General features: G+C 34.7%; 1 protein-coding gene across 4 annotated transcripts in view; it reads left to right on the forward strand.

The window, feature by feature from the left end:
* The window catches only part of EXOC6 (exocyst complex component 6), a 207209-nt gene that overhangs the window by 76159 nt on the left and 106094 nt on the right, over positions 1–24956 (forward strand). For all 4 annotated transcript variants that reach the window (XM_068548220.1, XM_068548217.1, XM_068548218.1 and 1 more), the window contains exons 9-13: positions 4494–4577; positions 14536–14582; positions 14706–14826; positions 16317–16388; positions 21455–21552. In XM_068548220.1, the coding sequence (XP_068404321.1) occupies positions 4494–4577; positions 14536–14582; positions 14706–14826; positions 16317–16388; positions 21455–21552 (422 nt within the window). The remainder of the gene's footprint in view (positions 1–4493; positions 4578–14535; positions 14583–14705; positions 14827–16316; positions 16389–21454; positions 21553–24956) is intronic.

Genomic DNA, 24956 nt, shown 5'->3' on the forward strand with positions numbered 1-24956 from the left:
TTGAGATCTGTCTTCTTTTTTATTTATTTAAAAAATTATTTTATTTTATTTTATTTTGGTGGTGTTGGATCTTCGTTGCTGCGCATGGGCTTTCTCTAGTTGTGACAAGTGGGGACTACTCTTTGTTGTGGTGTGTGGGCTTCTCATTGCGGTGGCTTCTCTTGTTGTGGAGCACGGGCTCTAGGTGTGTGGGCTTTGGTAGTTGTGGCACGCAGGCTCAGTAGTTGCAGCACACGGGCTTAGTTGCTCCGTGGCATGTGGGATCTTCCTGGATCAGGGATTTAACCCATGTCCCCTGCATTAGCAGGTGGAGTCTTTTTTTTTTTTAATTTTATTTATTTATTTATTTTTGGCTGCATTGGGTCTTCATTGCTGCACATGGGCTTTCTCTAGTTGCGGCGAGCGGGGGCTACTCTTCATTGCGGTGTGCAGGCTTCTCATTGCAGTGGCTTCTCTTGTTGCGGAGCTCAGGCTCTAGGTGCACGAGCTCAGTATTTGTGGCTCACGGGCTCTAGAGTGCAGGCTCAGTTGTGGCACATGGGCTTAGTTGCTCCGCGGCATGTGGGATCTTCCTGGACCAGGGCTGGAACCTGTGTCCCCTGCATTGGCAGGCAGATTCTTAATCACTGAGCCACCAGGGAAGTCCTGGCAGATATATTCTTAACCACTGTGCCACCAGGCAAGTCCCTTTCTTCTTTTTTAATACAGACATTTAAAGCTATAAATTTCCTTCTAACCACTGCTTTAGCTGCATTCCATGAGTTTTGGTGTGTTGTGTTTTTGTTTCCATTTATCTCAAAGTATTTTCTAATTTCCTGTGATTTCTTCTTTAACCCATTAGTTATTTAGAAATGTGTTTAATCTCCATGTTTGTGAATTTCTGTTCACAAACAAAAGTTCTTCTGTTATTGATTCCTAATTTAATCCCACTGTAGTCGCAGATCATACTTTGTATGATTCCAGTCCTTTTAAGTTTATTGAGGCTTGTTTTATGGCATAACATATGCTTTATCCTGGAGAATGTTTCATGTAAACTTGAGAATAATGTGTATCTGGCTGTTGTTGGGTGGTGTTTTCTATAGCCATCAGTTAGGTTTAGTTGATTATAGTGTTCAAATCTTTTGTATCCGTGTTGATCTTTTGCTTGTTTCATCTGTTATTAAAAGTGGGATTATTGAAGCCTCCAGCTATAACTGTCGAATTGTCTATTCTTCCTTAGTTCTGCCAGTTTTTGCTTCATATATTTTTGAGGCTTTGTTGTTACATGTGTATATGTTTATAATTGTTATGTCTCCATGGTAAGACCTTTTTTCATTATAAAATGTCCTTCTTTGTAATACTTTTTGTCTTAAATTCTATTTTGGCTGATATTAGTATAGGCACTCAGGCTCTTTTGGTTACTCTTGGCATGGTATATATATATATTTTTTTTTTTGGTATATTTTTTTATTATGTTATTTTTGACCTTTTTGTGTCTTTGAATCTAAAGTGTGTCTCTTGTAGGATAGCATATAGATGGATCTGTGTTTTTTTTTCAGTTCAGTCTGCTGATCTCTTCCTTTTGATTGGATTGTTTAGTTCATTTATATTTAACGTAATTACTGATAAAGTAGTATTGACATCTACTGGTTGTTTTAATATGTGTGATGTCTTTTTTTGTTCCTCTCTTTCTCCATTATTGCCTTCTCTTGCATTAAATAGATATTTTCTCATGTACCATTTTAATTCCCTTGTCATTTGTTTATACACACACACACACACACACACACATTTATATATTTAGTATTTTCTTAGTGTTTGCCCTGGGAATTACAAGTAACATCTTTATCTTAAAACAGTATAATTCTCATTAATCCCTCTCCTTTGTGTTATTCTCATACTAATTATATATTTACACATTAGCCATTGACACAGTTTTATAATTTTATAACTCTTTATGCAGTTGTTTTTTTAAATTAGAAGAAAAGAGTTACAAACAAAAATACACATATACTGTCTTTATATTTTCCTCTGTATTTACGTTTAGTGGTACTTTTTATTTCTTCATGTGAATTAGAGTTACTGTCTAGTGTCCTTGCATTTCTGCCTGAAGTACTCCTGTTAGTGTTTCTTTTAGGGAAGGTTCTGGTAGTGTCACATTCTCTCAATTTTGCTTATCTGGGAATGTCTTAATTTCTCTTTTGCTTTTTTTTTTTTTTTTTTTGGCCGCACTGCGTGGCTTGTGGGATCTTAGTTCCCCAACCAGGGATTGAACCTGGGCCCTTGGCAGTGAAAGCACAGAGTCCTAACCACTGGACCACCAGGGAATTCCCTCTCCTTTGCTTTTTTTTTTTTTTTTTTTAATTTTATTTTATTTATTTATGGCTGTGTTGGGTCTTCGTTTCTGTGCGAGGGCTTTCTCTAGTTGCGGCAAGTGGGGGCCACTCTTCATCGCGGTGCACGGGCCTCTCACTAATGCGGCCTCTCTTGTTGCGAAGCACAGGCTCCAGACGCGCAGGCTCAGTAATTGTGGCTCACGGGCCTAGTTGCTCCGCTGCATGTGGGATCTTCCCAGACCAGGGCTCGAACCCGTGTCCCCTGCATTGGCAGGCAGACTCTCAACCACTGCGCCACCAGGGAAGCCCTCCTTTGCTTTTTAAGAGTAGTTTTGTTGGATATAGAGTTCTTGGTTTTTCTTTCAGTGCTTTGAATATGTCATCCCACCGCCTTCTTAAGCCATTTACTTTTAAGGAGTTTTGAGGTTTGGATTATTTATGTAATTGAAAAAAGAATGGTAATTATGTTAATTAGAGCAAATAGAACTATCTTTATTTGTTAACTTTTTTCTTTTAGTCCTCTATTAAAAGACAGGACTAGTTCTGCACTTCCTAGCTGAGGTGAAAGTTATCTAACAGCACAATATCAATGTAAACTTGTTTTACAGATAAGTAAGTGACGTTACAAGTGTGTTGAACTTTATTGAATAGACCTTTAAAAAGAATTTCTCTTTTTAAAGCTATAATAAATCATAGTGTAGTATCAAAACAATAATACTTTTAGTCTATTCTCTGATCTTTCAATGTGTGTGAGTATAAACTACCTTAACTTCGTAGATTCTTTTCAGTGTGAGGTGGTAGTATATACATTTAACTGCATTCATACCTGAGGCAAACAGAGGATAGGTTCCATCACGATTACACTGCTATCTGTAGTAACATTGAAAACTAGGCTTCCTTTTGTCTAATCACATGAAGTTTTATTCTTTCACAACTCCTTTCAAATTGGATGTTCTCCTATAAGTTTTTGAGTTTGGTGTAGAAGAATGATTTTTTGCTTTGATAGTGCTCAGTTTTTCTGTCTTATATGGCACCATACTACAGTGAGTTCCAGTAGGCACTTCTGTTACTTGGTATTATTCCTGTTCTATATGTGTATGATCTGCAAGAGACCATGAGTGTTGTTTGTTGTTCTTTCCCCAGTGCCTTCCATTTTACCTGATATTTCATAAAGATTTGCTGCATTTAGTAATTGACTTGACTCTTTAACACAACACTCAGTTTTTAATACAGACACTTTATATATCTTTATCTGGGAGTTTATGTCAACAGGCACTAAGTCCTCTGGGAAAGACTGTATCTTTATACCTGTGTAACAGATGTGGCTGTTGGCAGAAGGTCTCAGTTTCTTGCCGCATGGGCTGTCTGCAAGTCTGCCTGATAGTCTTCATGACGTGGCAACTGGCTTTCCCCAGAAGGGAGTGATCTGAGAGAGACCAAATGAAAACCATGATGCCTTTTATAACTTAATCTCAGAAGTGACATACTTTTACTTCTACTGCATCCTATTGGTCACATAGACCAACCTTGGTACAATGTGGGAGGAGACTACACAAGGGATCTTTGGGGGGCGTCTTGGAGGCTACCACACTCACTTTGTAAAAGAAAGACATATCCTTCACTGATACCTGGTGGTACCATTGTGCATTGTCTTGATGTGTAAAAACTTCCAAGGTGCCAAATAAAGGAGAAGTCTTCTTTAACAATTAATCAAGGGACAGTATACACATAAGGGTTCCTCCCTTTCTCTTCCTGTGCAGATTAATAGTAAACCATGTTAGAAATAGTATATTTTGTCCTATGGTCAGATTTGCTTAGTTCTTGTACAACGTGTTCAGAAGTTGAGGCTTGCCAACTAATTTTGTTAGTTAGTTTCCCTCACTGACAGCCATATTTTCTTTTGTTAGTCAAAAATGTATAAAGGCTAAGTGACAAGTTGGGCAACAGTCAAATTATTTGAACTTACCTTTAGTCTTCTTAATTGTCATGATACCAAACAAGGTTACTATCTATGAACCATAATGCCAAAACTTGTTCTTGGTATTCAATATGAAATACCATTCCGCATTTAAATCCAGTTGTTAAAAACTGAAAAATGACTCTTACGGGGTAAAGTTATCCGTTTAGCAGTGTGTTTGTGTATGTGTGTTTTTCATTACTCTTCTGATTTTATTTTAGGGTGATGAGGAAACATTTGAAAATTATTACCGAAAACAAAGAAAGAAACAGGCAAGACTGGTATTGCAACCCCAGTCAAATATGGTAAGTATGTGAAAATTTTGAATTGGTTATGTTGAAGTTTTTATCCTCTTTAATTTCTTCAAGGCATGCATTCAACTACAAATATTTATTGAATACCTACCATTTCCAATAATTGGTTTAGGTGTGAAGGTTACAGCAGTGAACAAAATGGCTAAGTCCCTTCTCTCATGAACTTACATTCAGTTAGGGAAGATAGACTGTAAATGAATAAATAAGACAATGAATACATAAGAAGGTAAATAAGTAAATATATAAAATGTCAGGGAGTGATAATTAGTTTCTGACAATGTGGTAGACTGTGTATCTTGATTAATTGTTCTACTGAAAAAACAACTAAAGGTGCTGGATAAAACATTTTTTAAAATCTTAAATTCTTTTTAAATGTGCTGAGGATCAGGTAGGAAAGTATAGTCCTGAAAAAGACTAAATAAGTAATCTGAAAAGGCTATGTTTGTGGGATTTTTATTAGTCATTCTCAAGAATATATGTATTTTTTTGGTTATAAAATTGTGATGTATTCACTGTAGAAAAATAAGGAAAAATTGAAATAAAATAATCTATAATGTAAAAAAAAGAAAAAAACTAAGTCAATATGGAACTGTTCTATATGTTGGTTATGGTGATAGGTATGTGACTAGATGTATTTGTGAAAACACATAGAAAAACAGCACATGAAAAAGAGTTTTGTTGATATAACTTATACCTCAATACACCTAAATATAAGAAAAAACAGGAAAACCTAAATGAGGAAAGAAATTCAGACAGGCATAATGAAGGACTGAATGTAGCTTTTATCCTAGGGGCATGTGCTGAATGGGAAAGCATAAGTTTTGAGGACATAGGGGTGCAGGGGGCTAAGCCTAGAGTCACCCAAAGTGGGTGATAAGAGACTGTCTGCTTTGTAAGGCTGAGACTCCAAAGAATTATAGCCCATTATTAGTATGACCTAGACATAAAACCATCTAGCAAAACCTCTCTGGTCCTTCTGTCAAATACACTAAAGAAAATTGCCTATCCCAAATCCTGGTGCTGAGTGAACAAAGAAAAAAAATCTCTGAGAATTCATAACAAGCAGTTCCTCAAATATGTTTGCAATCCAAATTGATTCTACTTGGATAATCAAAAAAATCTCAAGCTGAAAATTTAAAGTGGTTCCATTTTGATATTGTCTCCAGGTGCCTAGTAGAAGCAAATGCAGTTCTTCTCCGAACCTTCATACCAAATTAAAGGATATCCATAGTTGAGGTTTCAAGGAAAATTAGCAACTCATACTCAGAATTAGTTATCAAACAAGTGAGAATCATTAGAAATATTGACAACAGAAATAAATTGTAAAAGACTTTCAATATTTGAGTTATTAGGCATAGAATATAAAATAACACTATTATATTTAAAGAAATAAAAGGCAAACTTGCTGATATCAATAGGGAACAAGAAACTCTAAAGGAATTACCAAAAAAATGTGAAACAAAAATCAAGTAGAATACCTAGTAATTAAAGATATATTAGCCAACATGAAAAATTTTGTGAACAGGTTGATGAATTCTCTTAGTTGATCTGAAGAAATTTCTAGACTACATCATAGAGAGACAAAAGAATAAAAATATAGAAGAAAGATAGAGGAGATACAGAGAGGTCTAACATATTTAGTTGCAGTTTCAGAAAGAGAGGATAGAACAAGAGGGACAGAGGAATATTTGAGGTAATACCTGAGAATTTACTAAGACAGATGAGAAACAGAAACCTACACAGTCAAGTCCAAGGAATCCAAGTAGGTTAAATAAAAAGAAGTACACTTTTAGAGAACTTAAAATGAAAATGTAGAACACCAAAGATAAAGAGAAAATAGAAGACCTGAAAAACGTTATGAGCTAAGTGAACTAATTGACATTTATTGAATAATTCACCCAAAACAGCAGAATACACGTGCTTTTCCAAGTGTACCTGGAAGTTTCACCAAGATAGATCATATTCTGGGTAATAAAGTAAATCTCAATAAATATTAAAAAATTGTACAAAGTGTGTCTTTTGACTACAAGAGAATGAAATTATCCATATGCAAAAAAATGAATGTTGATGCTTACCTCATGCAACATTTCAAGAAATGGATCATGGACCCAAATATAAGAGCTAAAATTGTAAAACTTTTGGAAAAAACAAAGGTTAAAATCTTTGTGACCTTGGGTTAGGCAATATTTTCTTAGGTGAGATACATAAAGCATGAACCATAAAAGAAAGAAATTCATAGATTGAACATCAAAATGGAAAATTTCTACCCTTCAAAAGGCAGTGTCAAGAAAATGAAAAGACAAGACATAGATGGAGAGGATATTTGCAAAACTCATGTCTAATAAAAGGCTTGTATCCAGAACATATAGAGAACTTGTATAACTAACTAAAGACAGACTAAAAAGATTCAAATAGACATTTTACCAAAGATACCCAGATGGCAAATAAGCACATGAAAAGATGTTAAATATCATTTTTCATCAGGGAAATGCAAATTAAAACCACAATGAGATACCTCTACATACCTACTAGAATGGCTAAAATTAAAAAGATCGATAATAGCAAGTGCTGGTGAGGATTTGGAGCAGCTAGAACTCTCATAAACTTCTGATAGGTATAAATATTGTACTGCCACTTTGGAAAATAGTTTGACAGTTTGTTATAATGTTAAGCATACACTTGCCATATGACCCAGCAATTCCACTCCTAGGTTTTTACCCGTGAGAGATGAAAATTTATCCACATAGTGGCTCATATGTGAATGTGTATAGTAGCTTTATTCATAAATGCCAGAAACTGGAAACATCTCAAATGTCTGTGAACTAGTGAATAGATAAACAAATTGCTGTACCTCGACATAATGGAATACTACTCAGCAGTAGAAAAGAAACTGATACATGCAGTGACATGGATAAATCTTAAAAGCATCATTCTAGGTGAAAAAATTCAGATACAACAAAGTTATGTATAGTACGATTTGTGTTATATGACATTTTTGAAAAGGCAAAACTATGGGATAGAATGGGATCCGTGACAACGGGCAAGAGTTGGGCAGAGTGATTCACTATAGAGGGGCATAAAGGGAACTTTTTATGAGACAGAAATATTCTATATCTTGATTTTGGTGGTGGTTACACAAATGTCTACGTTCATCGAAACTCATTGGGCTCTGTATGTAAAAAGGGTTTTAATTTTGCTTTATGTAAATTATACCTCAGTAAATTTGACTTTAAAAACAAAGATAAAGAGAAGACCTCAAAAATACCCAGAGAGAAGAGATTATTTTCAAATAAACAAGACAGTGGAATATTTTCAATACTGAAGGAAAATAACTGTCTACCTGGGATTCTGTATTCAGCGGAACAAGGGCAAAGATAGACATTTTCAGGCAAAGAAGAGGAGAGTTTGTTACCAAGACACCCTTACTAAAAAAAGGATATACTGCAGTCAAAAAGAAAGTGATGCCAAATGGAAGATATGTGATGCTAGAAGGAATGAATAGCAAGGAAAGTGTAAATATGTGGACAAATCTGTGTTGACTGTAGAAAATAATATTAATAAAATATTATGGACGTTAAAACAAGATAGAATTGAAATGCACAGTAACAATAGCATAAACATTAGAGTGCGATGGAAGTTAATGAAGTGAAACTGTTCTACAGTTTTGGAATTGTCCAGAAAAGAGTAAAATTATTGATTAATTTTAGAGTTTGATTACTTAAGTATGCATAATGTAATTTCTGTAACCACTAAAAGAATAGAAGCAATATATACTTAAATATAATTTTTATATTTTCTCTACATCTGTGTCTCAATTTCTGCCCTGCAAACCGGTTCATCTGTACCATTTTTCTAGGTTCCACATATATGTGTTAATATACGATATTTGTTTTTCTGACTTACTTCACTCTGTATGACAGTCTCTAGGTCCATCCATGTCTCTACGAATGACCCAATTTCATTCCTTTTTATGGCTGAGTAATATTCCATTGTATATATGTACCACATCTTCTTTATCCATTCGTCTGTCGATGAACATTTAGGTTGCTTCCATGAACTGGCTACTGTAAGTAGTGCAGCAGTGAACATTGGGGTTCATGTGTCTTTTTCAATTATGGTTTTCTCTGGGTATATCCCCAGTAGTGGGATTGCTGGGTCATATGGTAATTCTATTTTTAGTTTTTTAAGGAACCTCCATACTGTTCTCCATAGTGGCTGAATCAATTTACATTCCCACCAACAGTGCAGGAGGGTTCCCTTTTCTCCACACCCTCTCCAGCATTTGTTGTTTGTAGATTTTCTGATGATGCCCATTCTAACTGGTGTGAGGTGATACCTCATTGTAGTTTTGATTTACATTTCTCTAATAATTAGTGATGTTGAGCAGCTTTTCATGTGCTTCTTGGCCATCTGTATGTCTTCTTTGGAGAAATGTCTATTTAGGTCTTCTGCCCATTTTTGGATTGGGTTGTTTGTTTTTTTAATATTGAGCTGCATGAGCTGCTTATATATTTTGGAGATTAATCCTTTGTCCATTGATTCGTTTGCAAATATTTTCTCCCATTCTGAGGGTTGTCTTTTCGTCTTGTTTATGGTTTCCTTTGCTGTGCAAAAGCTTTGAAGTTTCATTAGGTCCCATTTGTTTATTTTTGTTTTTATTTCCATTACTCTAGGAGGTGGATCAAAAAAGATCTTTCTGTGATTTATGTCAAAGAGTGTTCTTCCTGTGTTTTCCTCTAAGAGTTTTATAGTGTCTGGTCTTACATTTAGGTCTCGAATCCATTTTGAGTTTATTTTTGTGTATGGTGTTAGGGAGTGTTCTAATTTCATTCTTTTACATGTAGCTGTCCAGTTTTCCCAGCACCACTTTTGAAGAGACTGTCTTTTTTCCATTGTATATCCTTGCCTCCTTTGTCATAGATTAGTTGACCATAGGTGCATGGGTTTATCTCTGGGCTTTCTATCTTGTTCCATTGATCTATGTTTCTGTTTTTGTGCCAGTACCATATTTTCTTGATTATTGTAGCTTTGTAGTAAGGTCTTAAGTCAGGGAGTCTGATTCCTCCAGCTCCGTTTTTTTCCCTCAACACTGCTTTGGCTATTTGAGGTCTTTTGTGTCTCCATACACATTTTAAGATTTTTTGTTCTAGTTCTGTAAAAACTGCCATTGGTAATTTGATAGGGATTGCATTGAATTTGTAGATTGCTTTGGGTAGTATAGTCATTTTCACAATATTGATTCTTCCAATCCAAGAACATGGTATATCTCTTCATCTGTTGGTATCATCTTTAATTTCTTTCATCAGTGTCTTATAGTTTTCTGCATACAGGTCTTTTGTCTCCCTAGGTAGGTTTATTCCTAGGTATTTTATTCTTTTTGTTGCAATGGTAAATGGGAGAGTTTCCTTAATTTCTCTTTCAGATTTTTCTTCATTAGTGTATAGGAATGCAAGAGATTTCTGTGCATTAATTTTGTATCCTGCAACTTTACCAAATTCATTGATTAGCTCTAGTAGTTTCCTGGTTTCATCTTTAGGATTCTCTATGTATAATATCATGTCATCTGCAAACAGTGACAATTTTACTTCTTCTTTTCCAATTTGTATTCCTTTTATTTCTTTTTCTTCTCTGATTGCCGTGGCTAGGAATTCCAAAACTATGTTGAATAATAGTGGTGAGAGTGGACATCCTTGCCTTGTTCCTGATCTTAGAGGAAATGCTTTCAGGTTTTCACCATTGAGAGTGATGTTTGCTGTGGGTTTGTCATATATGGCCTTTATTATGTTGAGGTAGGTTCCCTCTATGCCCACTTTCTGGAGAGTTTTTATCATAAATAGGTGTTGAATTTTGTCAAAAGCTTTTTCTGCATCTATTGAGATGATCATATGGTTTTTATTCTTCATTAATAATTAATTATTAATATGCTGTATCACATTGATTGATTTGCATATATTGAAGAATCCTTGCATCCCTGGGATAAATCCCACTTGATCATGGTATATGATCCTTTTAATGTGTTGTTGGATTTTGTTTGCTAGTATTTTGTTGAGGGTTTTTGCATCTATATTCATCAGTGATATTGGTCTTTAATTTTCTTTTTTTGTAGTATCTTTGTCTGGTTTTGGTATCAGGGTGATGGTGGCCTCATAGAATGAATTTGAGAGTGTTCCTTCCTCTGCAATTTTTGGAAGAGTTTGAGAAGGATGGGTGTTAACTCTTCTCTAAATGTTTGATAGAATTCACCTGTGAAGCCATCTGGTGCTGGACTTTTGTTTGTTGGAAGATTTTTAATCACAGTTTCAATTTCATTACTTGTGATTGGTCTGTTCATATTTTCTATTTCTTCCTGGTTCAGTCTTGGAAGGTTATACCTTTCTAAGAATTTGTCCATTTCTTCCAGGTTGTCCATTTTATTGACATAGAGTTGCCTCTAGTAGTCTCTTAGGTTGCTTTGTATTTCTGCGGTGTCCACTGTAACTTCTCCTTTTTCATTTCTGATTTTACTGATTTGAGTCCTCTCCCTCTTTTTCTTGATGAGTCTGGCTAATGGTTTATCAATTTTGTTTATCTTCTCAAAGAACCAGCTTTTAGTTTTATTGATCTTTGCTGTTGTTTTCTTTGTTTCTATTGCATTTATTTCTGCTCTGCTCTTTATGATTTCTTTCCTTTGGCTAACTTTGGGTTTTGGTTGTTCTTCTTTCTCTAGTTCCTTTAGGTGTAAGGTTAGATTGTTTATTTGAGATTTTTCTTGTTTCTTGAGGTAGGCTTGTATACCTATAAACTTCCCTCTTAGAACTGCTTTTGCTGCATCCCATAGGTTTTGAATCGTCATGTTTTCATTGTCATTTGTCTTTAGGTATTTTTTGATTTCCTCAGTGATCTCTTGGTTATTTAGTAACCTATTGTTTAGCCTCCATGTGTTTGTGTTTTTTACGTTTTTTTCCCTGTAATTCATTTCTAATCTCATAGCATTGTGGTCAGAAAAGATGCTTGATATGATTTCAATTTTCTTAAATTTACTGAGGCTTGATTTGTGACCCAAGATGTGATCTATCCTGTAGAATGTTCCGTGCGCACTTGAGAAGAAAGTGTAATCTGCTGTTTTTGGATGGAATGTCCTATAAATATCAATTAAATCTATCTGGTCTATTGTGTCATTTAAAGCTTCTGTTTCCTTATTTATTTTCATTTTGGATGATCCGTCCATTGGTGTAAGTGAGGTGTTAAAGTCCCCCCACTATTATTGTGTTACTGTCAATTTCCTCTTTTATAGCTGTTAGCAGTTGCCTTATGTATTGAGGTGCTCCTGTGTTGGGTGCATATATATTTATAATTGTTATATCTTCTTCTTGGATTGATCCCTTGATCATTATGTAGTGTCCTTCCTTGTCTCTTGTAACATTCTTTATTTTAACGTCTATTTTATCTGATACGAGTATTGCTACTCCAGCTTTCTTTTGATTTCCATCTGCGTGGAATATCTTTTTCCATCCCCTCACTTTCAGTCTGTATGTGTCCCGAGGTCTGAAGTGGGTCTCTTGTAGACAGCCTATATATGGGTCTTGTTTTTGTATCCATTCAGCAAGCCTGTGTCTTTTGGTTGGAGCATTTAATCCATTCACATTTAAAGTAATTATCGATATGTATGTTCCTATTGCCATTTTCTTAATTGTTTTGGGCTTGTTTTCGTAGGTCCTTTTCTTCTCTTATGTTTCCCACTTAGAGAAGTTCCTTTAGCATTTGTTGTAGAGCTGGTTTGGTGGTGCTGAATTCTCTTAGCTTTTGCTTGTCTGTAAAGCTTTTGATTTCTCCATCGAATCTGAATGAGATCCTTGCTGGGTAGAGTAATCTTGGTTGTAGGCTCTTCCCTTTCGTCACTTTAACTGTATCGTGCCAGTCCCTTCTGGCTTGTAGAGTTTCTGCTGAGAAATCAGCTGTTAACCTTATGGGAGTTCCCTTGTATATTGTCGTTTTTCCCTTGCTGCTTTCAATAATTTTTCTTTGTCTTTAATTTTTGCCAATTTGATTACTGTGTGTCTCAACATGTTTCTCCTTGGGTTTATCCTGTACGGGACTGTCTGTGCTTCCTGGACTTGGGTGGCTATTTCCTTTCCCATGTTAGGGAAGTTTTCAACTATAATCTCTTCAAATATTTTCTCGGGTCCTTTCTCTCTCTCTTCTCCTTCTGGGACCCCTATAATGTGGATGTTGTTGCGTTTAATGTTGTCCCAGAGGTCCCTTAGGCTGTCTTCATTTCTTTTCATTCTTTTTTCTTTATTCTGTTCCACAGCAGTGAATTCCACCATCTGTCTTCCAGGTCACTTATCCGTTCTTCTGCCTCAGTTATTCTGCTATTGATTCCTTCTAGTGGGTTTTTCATTTCAGTTATTGTATTATTCATCTCTGTTTGTTTGTTCTTTAATTCTTCTAGGTCTTTGTTAAACATTTCTTTCATCTTCTCGATCTTTGCCTCCATTCTTTTCCTGAGGTCCTGGATCATCTTCTCTATCATTTTCTGAATTCTTTTTCTGGAAGATTGCCTATCTCCTCTTCATTTAGTTGTTTTTCTGGGGTTTTATCTTGTTCCTTCATCTGGTACATAGCCCTCTGCCTTTTCATCTTGTCTATCTTTCTGTGAATGTGGTTTTTGTTCCACAGGCTGCAGGATTGTAGTTCTTCTTGCTTCTGCTGTCTTCTTGCTTCTGTCGTTCTTCTTGCTTCTGTTCTTCTTCCTTCTCTACTTAAATATAATTTTAAAAAGCTAGAATGATAAAAAAAACTTGTCTTAGAGCTGATAAAAAATGGTAATTTAAATCTATAAGTGCTTGATAACATTGACTCAAAATATTTAAAGCAAAATTGCCACAACTTAAAGGATAAGTAAAAACATCTATAAGTATAGTGGATGCTTCAGTATCTTACCAGCCAGTGGACAGTATATCAGTAAGAATACAGAACATGCTTAATAGGCTTATCTAATAGACTGTATAGAATTCTGTTTGGGAATTCCCTGAGGGTCCAGTGGTTAAGACTCAGCGCTTTCACTGCCATGGGCCCAGGTTCAATCCCTGGTCGGGGAACTAAGATCCCAAAAGCCACACAGTGCAGCCAAAAAAAAAAAAAAAAAAAAAAAAGGAATTCTGTTTCAACACCTGTAGAAACAGTTTTTTAAGTACACATGGAACATTATAAAATGTGACTACATACTGTGTTATAAAGCAAGTATCAAGAAATATCAAACATCTGTGTCATGTAGACTATATTCTCTGATCATAGTATTTTTAAGCCAAAAAATAATAACAGTCCCCTCCCTGAAAAAATCCAGATGTTTGAAATTTTTGATCACTTTTATGAAATATATAAAATATAATATTTGAACTTAATTGTTATATTTCATGTAATAAACTTTTATGAAATTCAAATGATCAAATATTTTCCTGTATACCTTTTGTTAAAATTATAAACAATAGGAAATCGTAGACCATTTCAAAGGAATTTGACTTTTATTATGAATCAGATGAAAAGTCATTGGAGGGTTTTTAGCAAATGATACAATTATTTGATTACTGGTTGAAAACTATCATTCTGGCAGCTATCTTGAGAATAGACTGTAGGGATCAAGCCTGAAAGCTTGGAAGACTAGGTAGGAGAATGATGTAATTGTCCAAGTGAGAGATGATGGTAGCTTGAACTAGCCTGCTGAGAAGGAGGTTCTGAAATCATATTGACTTTTTAATTTGTTTATTGTTCGTTTCCTTTCGAATGCAAGTTCCATGAGGGGTAAGGACTTTTTGTTATTTACCATTGTATCCCTGGTGCCTTAAAAATGTATGCAGCATATAGGAGACTCTCAATAAATATTTGTTAATAAATGTTGTACTGATTTGGAATTTACTTTTATGTTACTGATATTTATTGTTTTAAATTGATTTTTATTTTTCATTTAAAGCATGAAACAGTTGATGGCTATAGAAGATATTTCACTCAAATTGTAGGGTATGTATCTAATATGGCAATAAGTATTATTTTGATATTGTGTTATGTGTCAGAACTAATGATTTGGTATTTAGGTTTTAATTTTTTTTTAACTCATGTTATTTTGGTAATTACTGTTCTTAGGTTCTTTGTGGTGGAAGATCACATTTTACATGTGACCCAAGGATTAGTAACCAGGGCATACACTGATGAACTTTGGAACATGGCCCTCTCAAAGATAATTGCTGTCCTTAGAGCTCATTCAGTAAGTCAGACAATTTATGTTACTAAATTTTTAATTCAGTTACCTCAAGAACTTCTGAAATGCATAATGTCAGAAGAAAACTGTACCTCCATCAGTTCTGCATTTTTTTTTGGTAATTGCTCAGATTCGGAAGTAGTAATGACAGGCCTTTGTTTGTCTGGTAATACTGCAACTGAGTGGGGCTTCCGAAGACACTTTTAGTCCAGCATTATAGAAGATGAAGAATTAAGCTGGTCTCATTAGTCTCAACTGACCTCTTCATTAGATCACTGAAAAGCACCATGAAGAAAGGGTTTTTAATTATCAGTCCAGATTCTTTGTTTCCAAAGTAAACTCCACCATTAAAACTCAGTAGAACTTGTTCTTCGATGTTTATAATTTGTTTGCAGTAATACAGTTATAAATTTCTTAAAAATATGCAGTTCTCAGAATTTGAACTCATTTAGAATAATGATCCTTTAAGTAATGAGAATTATTTTTATGAACGAAGGTAAAATGATAAAATATTTTTATAATATGCCTTTTGTGGAAATAAAAATATGTGTTATAAAGACTATTGAAATCAATAATTTCTTAGTGTGGACTTTTTCTTAAGACAATTTTGGGAGTTTACCTTCAGTGAAATTTCCCCAAACTTAAAATTTTATAATCTATTATTTAAAATCTTATTATTGAGAATAGAGAGTGAAAATATTTTGCAGGAAGATTATTAGTTTAAGTGATATTTAGATTATAAATACATTATATTTTTATTTATCAGGGACATAGATTTTGGATACAGTATTTATCCAATGAATACAACTTTTTCTGACATATTATAATAAAGAACAATACATTTTATCATGGTTTATATTCAGGCCAGCTATGAATACGTAATACGATAGTGTGCTTCCTATTAATTCCATGGCATCAAGTATGAAATCATAATATATTAAACGCAACATATCACACTTAAAATCTTATTACATGCTATTAAGGGGACAAGAGTGAATTTCACTATCCCTTTGAAATTAATTATTTTTTTTTGGTGCATTACTAAGAAAATACTTAAATTGTCATTTCTTATATTAGAGAATTATATTGATTGTATCTCTTTTATAATAGAATAAATAATTGAAAAGTAGAAATATATGGTCTATATATAAACCATTTTTTCAATTTGAAATAACTAGTTCCTTAAAATCTAAAGACTTCTGGAAATATAAGCATCATTGCTTTGACCAAAGTTTAGTGTGTACAAATTTCAGAAAAATTTCTTTTCATATAAAACAGATACTTTAGTTATGTCATGTTATGATCTTTCCCTAAGAATTTTTTCATGAATAGAGGAAGCCAGCTGTGGATCTAATAACCAAGACTTCAAATTTATTGTAAGTCAGGCAAATTAAGGGAGAAATTTTCCAGTTTTATTTCTTAGTTTTTAACCAAATGACTCTGGTGTGTGTTTGTTTGTTTGTGTTTCCACCCCCACTTACCCTTCATTCTCGCAGTCTTATTGCACTGATCCTGATCTTGTTCTGGAACTGAAGAATCTCATTGTAATATTTGCAGATACTTTGCAGGTGGGTAATAATCTAATATTCAATTAATGGCTATTTGAGCACTTAAAGCTATTCAAAACATAGACCACACTCATTTATTTTATTGTGGCTTAATGGTAGTAAATTAGTAGTAATCAAATGTTTACTTATGTATTGATATTCTCCTATTACTCAGGACTTTTCATACCACCTCCTTCCTGATTATGAAGCTTGGACAGAACTCAGGGAATATTACCATCTTTTATAATATTGGTCATTCTGTTAGAGTAGATATAATATTTTTGCAGTTAAAAAAAAAAAAAATACATGGTGTAGTGGAAACAACCCTGAACTAGAAATTAGAAGATTAAAGTTCTGCCTGAGGAAAATGAACATGAGCTGTGGAATCACAAAGACCTGGAGTTTATATTCAACCTTTGCTATTGACTAATTTTATGTCTACAGCTTTTCTAAACTTTAGATCCTCATTTGTGAAAATGAGTTTGTTAATTACTAGTTTTCAGAATTGTTTTGAGTTTTAAATGTGATACTGTATATGAAAACACATACTAGTGTGAAAGCTGTGTGTACTCATTTTCTTCCTAATTTCAGGTGTACTGTGACTGTAAGTAAATCACTTTACTTCTTTGCGTTTTGGGTTTTGTTTTTCTTTTTAAAATAAGGTTAAAACTGAATTATCTTAGAACTCAATGTCTTTGTGGTTTTCAGTATCAAAGTTTTAAACTTGTCCCTCCTCCTTGATCACAGATAATAAAGAATTGATTGCATTTGTTTTTCATGCTTAAATTTATGGGATTTTTATGGTTGGAATAACTTTTTTGTGAAACATAGACCAGCATTTTCCAAAGTGTGATAATAGATGTTACTTAAAAAGAGTTCTGTGGTCAAAAATGTTTAGAAAATGCTGAGTGAAGTAAAACAGATTTTTCCACTAAAAGCCTGTCTCAGAGCAAATTTACACCATACGTTTCCAAAAGGAAGGTGATTATGCAGCATTTTCCCAACATATTTGACACGTAAATCTTTTTTCCCCTTAGAGAATCTTTTATATCTAGAGCTTCATATAAAATGCTTTGGGAAATGCTAAATTGTTGGCTTTATCACAGGAGTCTTTCCATCCTAGAATAATAGTTGTCTATTTTATTCTTAAACCTAAGGAGAAGATACCACAAGCTCCTTAGTAAATTATTTTATTGCCTTACATCTTTATTAGTTTGTATGGCTTATACTACAATACCAAAATAATTTGGGGTTTTTTTGCTTTCATAAATTTTGTGACTAATGTACCTGTAATACTGATCTCTCTGCAAGAAAACGTAGGAAGTTTTATTAAAGACTGCCTTAATATCTGGGGCCTATGTCTAAGTAACTTGAGGGAGCTTTGCTATCCTTAATGACTTAAAGCATTGCTACTCAAAATATGGTCCAGGGATCACAGGTCTACAAATCGTTTGTTATGGATCCATAATGAAAAGAAACTTTTGTCAGAATGTAAATCAACTATGTCACTAAATACAAAATTTAGCTCAGTTGGCTTTTTTTTTTTTTTTTTGGTAACAAGACTTTCTTGATATCAGTATCAGCATTGATTTATATTCTGGTGCAAGCTCCTTACCTCTTTTTTAAAAACCATACAAACTGTTCTTGAGTTGGCACTTTGAGTACAACTGTAGATTCAGTTGTAGATTGAGTATTTGATGTGTTTCCAAGGAACTCTGCAGAGAATCAAGGAGTAATAGACAACATTCAAATAATAGAAGCATTAGAAAAGCAACAGTGATGGGTGCATAAACCCTTGTAAATATACCTTTCTCATCCTACTGCTTTGAAATAAAGTTAAGGAAAATGAACCAGTTCTTCTTACTTATTCAGAAATCCTGCAGTATTTTCATTTCACTGAATACTGACAGGCTGATTATTAGGGTAATCTCATACTGAATTAATAAATACTGGCTTTTCAAATTATACTTAATAATTGAAGAATTGAGGAAAGTCTTTTCTTTTTTAGAAAAATTTATTTATTTATATTTATTTATTTATTTGGCTGTGTCTGGCCTTAGTTGCGGCACACGGGATCTTCGTTGTGGCATGTGGGATCTTTTGTTGTGGCGTGCAGGCTTCTGTCTAGTTGTGGCACGCAGGCTCAGTAGTTGCAGCATGAGGGCTCTCTAGTTGCGGCATGGGGGCTCTCTAGTTGTGGCATGTGGGCTCAGTAGTTGCAGCACGCGGGCTCTCTAGTTGTGGCATGTGGGCTCAGTAGTTGCTGCATGCGGGCTCTCTAGTTGTGGCGCGCAGGCTCCAGAGTGTGCAGGCTTAGTTGCCCTGCGGCATTTGGGATCTTAGTTCCCTGATCAGGGATCGAACCCGCATCCCCTGCATTGGAAGGTAGATTCTTACCACTGGACCACCAGGGGAATCCTGAGGAGGGTCTTTTCTAATTAACCTTTAACTAATTAAAGAATATTGCACAATATTTTGCTTTTAAAAGTGGCACTTTGCCAACTTAAGGAAATTTTTCTTTTAAAAATGTAATTATTTCATCATTTAAAACAAAGCTGACTAAACAATAAATTTTAAAAAAAACCCAGCATGTTCATAGTTCTGCTTACTGCCTATTAAGCAAATAAAAAGCAAGCATTTATTGATTCGTTCATTAACATTTTTTTGAGCACCCACTATGTGCTAGCAGCTAGATGATATATACAATGATAGATATAAAAATCAGTAGAACAGTAGGGACATAAAGATTCTTGGCTTCAAGAAATTCACACTTTAGTTGTAAACAAATAAGATGTATAATAAGACATACTAATTTAGTAATATATTAAAGAGCTTTGGGCTCATAGAAGATAGAATGATAACTTTGATTCCAGGAGTTGGGAAAGGCTACACAGAAAGTTGAAATGTGAGCTGGATTTTGAAGGAAATGTGAGTTCAGCAAGTAGATATGAAGAAAGAGGCATTAATGGCAGACAAAATAGCATGTGTCAATTACAGGTAGAGGTATGGTATGGTGAGCATGAGACTGGCTGAGCAGCTTAATGGTGTTAGAAACGGTAGTGTTTGAGTGTAAGCAAAGAAGGGCAGAGAGTGGTAATGAAACTGATAAGGTAGTTTGAGCCAGATTGTGGCATGTCTTGTGAGGCTTTAGTACGCTTTCTATAGGGGAATGGCGTGATCAGATGTGTACTTTCAGATGATAATTTTAAGAGTTGGGCAATAGATTGAGTTGAAAGAGACGGATGGTTGGAATTTCAGTTTAGGAAGCTCTTACAGTGGTCTAGGCAAGAGATGTTAAGGACCTGAAGTAAAACAGTGATACTGGGGCTTCCTTGGTGGTGCAGTGGTTAAGAATCCACCTGCCAATGCAGGGGACACGGGTTCGAGCCCTGCTCTGGGAAGATCCCACATGCTGCGGAGCAACTAAGCCCGTGCGCCACAACTACTGAGCCTACGCTCTAGAGCCTGCGTGCCACAACTACTGAAGCCCGCATGCCTAGAGCCTGTGCTCCGCAACAAGACAAGCCACCGCAATGAGAAGCCCGTGCACTGCAACGGAGAGTAGCCCCCGCTTGCCGCAACTAGAGAAAGCTCGCACCCAGCAACGAAGACCCAACACAGCCAAAAATAAATGAATAAAATAAATAAATTTATTAAAAAAACCCAACAAAACAGTGATACTGGGAAGATTTCTGGAAGAAAGAAAGGTAGTAAATGATAGAGAAGAATGATAGGTTTGAATGAGATTTGTAAAGGAGGTAAAATCAAAAGAATTTGATGACTGATCAAATGTGTTTGTTTTGAGGGCATTTAGATGACTTTCAGGTTTCTTTCCTGATAAATTGGATTGATGATAGAGCTATTAACAGGGATAGGAAATAGGAAGAACACTTGGTTTAGTCTGAAAGGGAAGAGATAAGTTAACTTTAATGTGCCTGTTGGCAGACTGACTAGAGATGTCTAATTGCTGTTGGAATTAAATATTTAGAATTTATAGAGGTCTAGCTAGAGATACAGATTGAGAATAATCAGAGAAAGTAGTGTTTGAAGTCAATCAACTTGAAATTGCCCTAGAGAGCTAGAAGAAAAGATTGAAGGATAGAGATAGAAGAAAAAAGGAATCCAGAAGGATTACTCATAGATAAAAGGAAAACAAGGAGAGAGAGTGGTGTTATAGAATTCAAAACAGAAGAGTTTCAAGAAACAGAGGTAAGTGGAGTGAGAGATCATGGAATTTTATATTCAGGAGATTCTCTGTGACATTGCTAAGAGCAGCTTCAATAAAGGAATAGGAGTGGGAGTTAGATTGTAGTAGGTTTGGCTATGGAAGGAGTGACACAGGAAATTGAGGGAGGGCTTTTATGTTTTCTTTAGTTGTTCTTGGTTTAAAGATGGGAGGCAATTTAGCATGTTTATTTAGTGAAGAGAAAGGAGCTAGTGGAAGTTAAAGACACAGCAGAGTGAGTAGATAATCCATGGAGCAGTTCCTGCAGGAGGAGATAGGATCAAGACCAAAGATGAAGACGTAAGCCTTGAAGGGGAATAGGGACAACTTTGAGGCAAGCAGAAATGTTTGGTCCTGATATGGGTAGCATTTCAAATGGATTTGGAGTTGCAAAGGAATAAAGTTTTGGAGTGTTATATTTGATAACTTTTCCCTGTACAACAAAGTCAGTGTTAAATTGAAGGTGCAAAAGGAAACCATCATGTTTCAGACAGAATGTATTCTCTTTTCTTCTTGTATCTTATTTAGGGACAACTTCCCAAGACACAGATATGTAGATCACTAATCTTGAACTTTTTCTCCAATTCTGACTTCTAATACTTTTTAAGGTTGACAGTGTAATCCAGACAAAAAAGAGAAAGAAGAAATAGAAAAATTATTCCAGTTCATAAAACTCTTTCTAGACTCTTTTTTACCTAGTACAACTTAGTAGAAAGTCAAAAGGATATCTTTTTTCATACTGTTGGGATGGCATACTATGTGATACAGTGATCACTTCACACAGTTCTCTAGTATTCTGAACTTTTAAAAATGAATCTTTATTTATTTTACTTGTTTATCTGCTTTTTTGTGTGTGTTTTAGGGTTATGGTTTTCCAGTGAACCGACTTTTTGACCTTTTATTTGAAATAAGAGATCAATACAATGAAACACTGCTTAAAAAATGGGCTGGAGTTTTCAGGTTAGTCTAAGCCATGGTGCCTTAATGTAATGAAAAAGTTTGTCAAATGCTAAAGTGATTGGTTTTTGCATTTAGCAATAAAAAATGCTTATAATATTTTTTTATTGTGGTAAAATATATATAACATAAAACTTACCATTTTAACCTTTTATGGATGTACAGTTCAGTGGCATTAAGTATATTCACATTGTTGAAACCATCACCACTAGCCATCTCCAGAAGTTTTTTATCTTCCTAAGCTGAAACTCTGTACCAGTTAAACAGTAACCCTCATTCTCTTCTTCTAGTCCCTGGCAATCACCATTCTGCTTTGTCTCTATGAATTCGACTACTCTAGGTACTTCATATAAGTAGAATCATACAATGTTTGGTTTTTGTGTCTGGATTTGTCTGTTTTTTTGTGTCTGGATTATTTCACTTAGCATAATGTCTTCAAGGTTCATCCATATTGTAGCATGTGTCAAAATTTCATTCCTTTTTAAGGCTAAATAATATTCCATTATGTATATCACATTTTATTTATCCATTCATCCACTTATGGATATTTGGGTTGTTTTCACCTTTTAGCAATTGTGGATGATGCCACTATGAACCTTGGCGAACTGTTATCTGTTTGGGTCCCTGTTTTCAATTCTTTTGGGCATATACCCAGAAGTGGAATTGCTGGATTGTATGGTTAATATATGTTAAATATTTTGAGGAACCTCCATACTGCTTTCCACAGTGGCTGCACCACTTATAATCAATTTTTAATTGTTCTACTTTTAGTCCTAATCTCTGTAGTTTTTTGCCCCAGTAAATGATTAGATATGAGGCTGTAACTGTTCAATGGTATTTAGTACTAGAGACAAAAATTTATGGCTTATAAATTTTATTTGGGGAAAGTGCTATTTTTACAAACAACATAATTGTTAAATTAAAAATCTTAAAGTATCTAATTAGGACAGTTATTTTTGCTTTAACCACTTGCCTTCAGGGCACAAAGTATTTTAATAACTATATAATTTTGTATTGCCATGAAAAGAAATATCAACTCCCTCCTTTTTAAATTCTAAAAACTTTTCTCTCTCCTTTTGTGCCTTTCTCCCTTCCTTCCTTTCTTTTTTTCTTTGTTTCAACAAAAAGTCAATCTTGAGAGCTTACATTTAGGTTAGCCAAAATATGATAGAAACAATGTGGCAATAATAGTTGATGTTATTAAAATAGAAAATATGTTAAATGATTTAACACTAGCTTGGCATTTACCCCATCAGTTTTCAAAACCTATGGAGGGCTGGCCTTCTGAATACTGTGATAGAAATCTTTTAAAATACCGAAGTGGTTTACAAGGTTATACACTTCTATTAAGATGAACTAAATCCTTATTTAAGCTTTTTGTATTAACATTCCATAGGAGTGATCTTGTCAGGATGTTGTCCCAAATGAATAATTGACAGTCTTAGATGAGTCATGTATAAATATTAACAATTTTTGATATTTAGTATTTTAGAAATAGAGGTAGTGCTTATTGATAGGGATGGTAATCTATAATGTATATGCCATGATGTAATGTGATATAATATGATATCTTTATTTATATATATTTGTATATAAAAATCTTTACTTATAGGATTTCTGTTATTAACTTACCCTTTTCAGAAGAGTGTTTTAAGTTTTTACAGTTGCTGATAGATTTGTATTGAACCAGCTATTCTCCCTTATCTATCTTAAGACTTCTAGTAGTGAGATTGTTCCTCAAGATTGGGGAAACTGTGAGGTATTGTTTTCTCTCTGAAAAGCTAATGGGTTCCTTCAAAAACAGATAGGATTAACATTATCCTCCATTATCATCATGGATTGAGAGCAAATGATAGCATGTCAATTGTAATTACCAAATATATTTTGACTTCTACTTTCAGTACTGTTCTAGGTCATGCTTTTTACTTAGATTTTTAAGAAGTAGCAGATTTTAAGCTTTTTTTGTCCTTGATCTGTATCTTCAAAGACTGTACAAGTAGTGAATTGACAACCTAACAATTAAATGGGGAAAAAGTAAAAGTTATCATCAGTACTGAATAATTAAAACTTGACGATGTCCATGATAGAATTTATGATCTGACTACTGTCATACTTTGTTTATCCATGTGTGGTTCTCTCCACCTATATTGTGAGCACTAGTGTTTTATTTATATTCTTGATTGCCTAGCTCCAAACAGAGTCGTATTTTAACTACCTTGTGCACCTCAGTGATTTACAAGCACGTGACTTTATTTCCAGCCTCTCATTAAGATGCCAGAGCCATTTATCAATTAGATATCCATCATCCACTGCCCAAACCATATCCTTCTCTTAAGTTCCTTACGTCAGCAAATGTCTCTGATGAGGTGAGCTATACATCATTTGTCCATTTGCCCTGTCTAGAAACCACAGATTCATCAGGATTATATAATACTTTCCCTCATAATCCTCATTTAGTTTCTAAATCCCATATATTTTACTTTTTAAAAACTCTTGTTTCTGCCACTTCCTCTCTTCCTACACAAATACAGCTTTAATTCAAATTCTCGTCACTTCTTATTTGGATTATTCAGTCTTTCTAATTGGCCTCTCTCTGTTCATTATTGTCCTTTTCCTAGTTTTTCCTCCACTCTGTGAAAGTCTTCCTATGACATTCCTCTGCTTAAAACCTACTATGGTATTCCATTGCCTACAGGATAAAATCTGGGTGCCTCAGTTTGTCCATCTGCCCAGCCTCATTTTAAACCATGTCCCTTGAATACTTTATACTCCAGTAGTACTGCACTACTTGTGGTTTTACTCAACCCCTCCCCACACTCATACTTTTTCTCCCCTTATGTTTTTGCATGTTATGTTCCATCTTTCTGAAATGCTGTTTTCCCATAATCTCATTAGAAGTGTTTCTTTTCATCTTTGAAGACCCTACAGAGCCCGTAGCTTCTCTGTAAAACTTTTCATGAGATGTCCCCCACCTACTCTGATAAAGTTAATCACTTCCTCCTTTGTCCTATTTCTGAAACTTGCTCCTCTTTTATTGTACGTATAACACATCATTATAAACATTATAATTTGTTTACATATCTATCTCTCCTATTAGGTTTGAGAACAGGGATCTTGCTTTTATTTTCATGAGGGTAGGGAGTTTTCATCAGAGTTAGCCCAGACTAGCACATAATAGGTGCTCAGTAAATAAAAATCAAACTGAATTATTGATTAAAAGGAAGTTGATTGGACAGCAGGTATATTAGGGCAGGCTGAGTTATGCTACGGTAACAAAAATGCCCAAAATCTCATTGGATGAACACTGGCATTTTATTTCTCACTTGCACAGAAGTCCATAGTGGGTCTAGTAGTCCAAGATTTGAACTTTTGACATCTGTAATTCTACTTTCTCAACATGGTGGTCT

Source organism: Eschrichtius robustus, chromosome 7 (genome assembly GCF_028021215.1).
Source record: "Eschrichtius robustus isolate mEscRob2 chromosome 7, mEscRob2.pri, whole genome shotgun sequence".
Lineage (NCBI taxonomy): Eukaryota > Metazoa > Chordata > Mammalia > Artiodactyla > Eschrichtiidae > Eschrichtius > Eschrichtius robustus.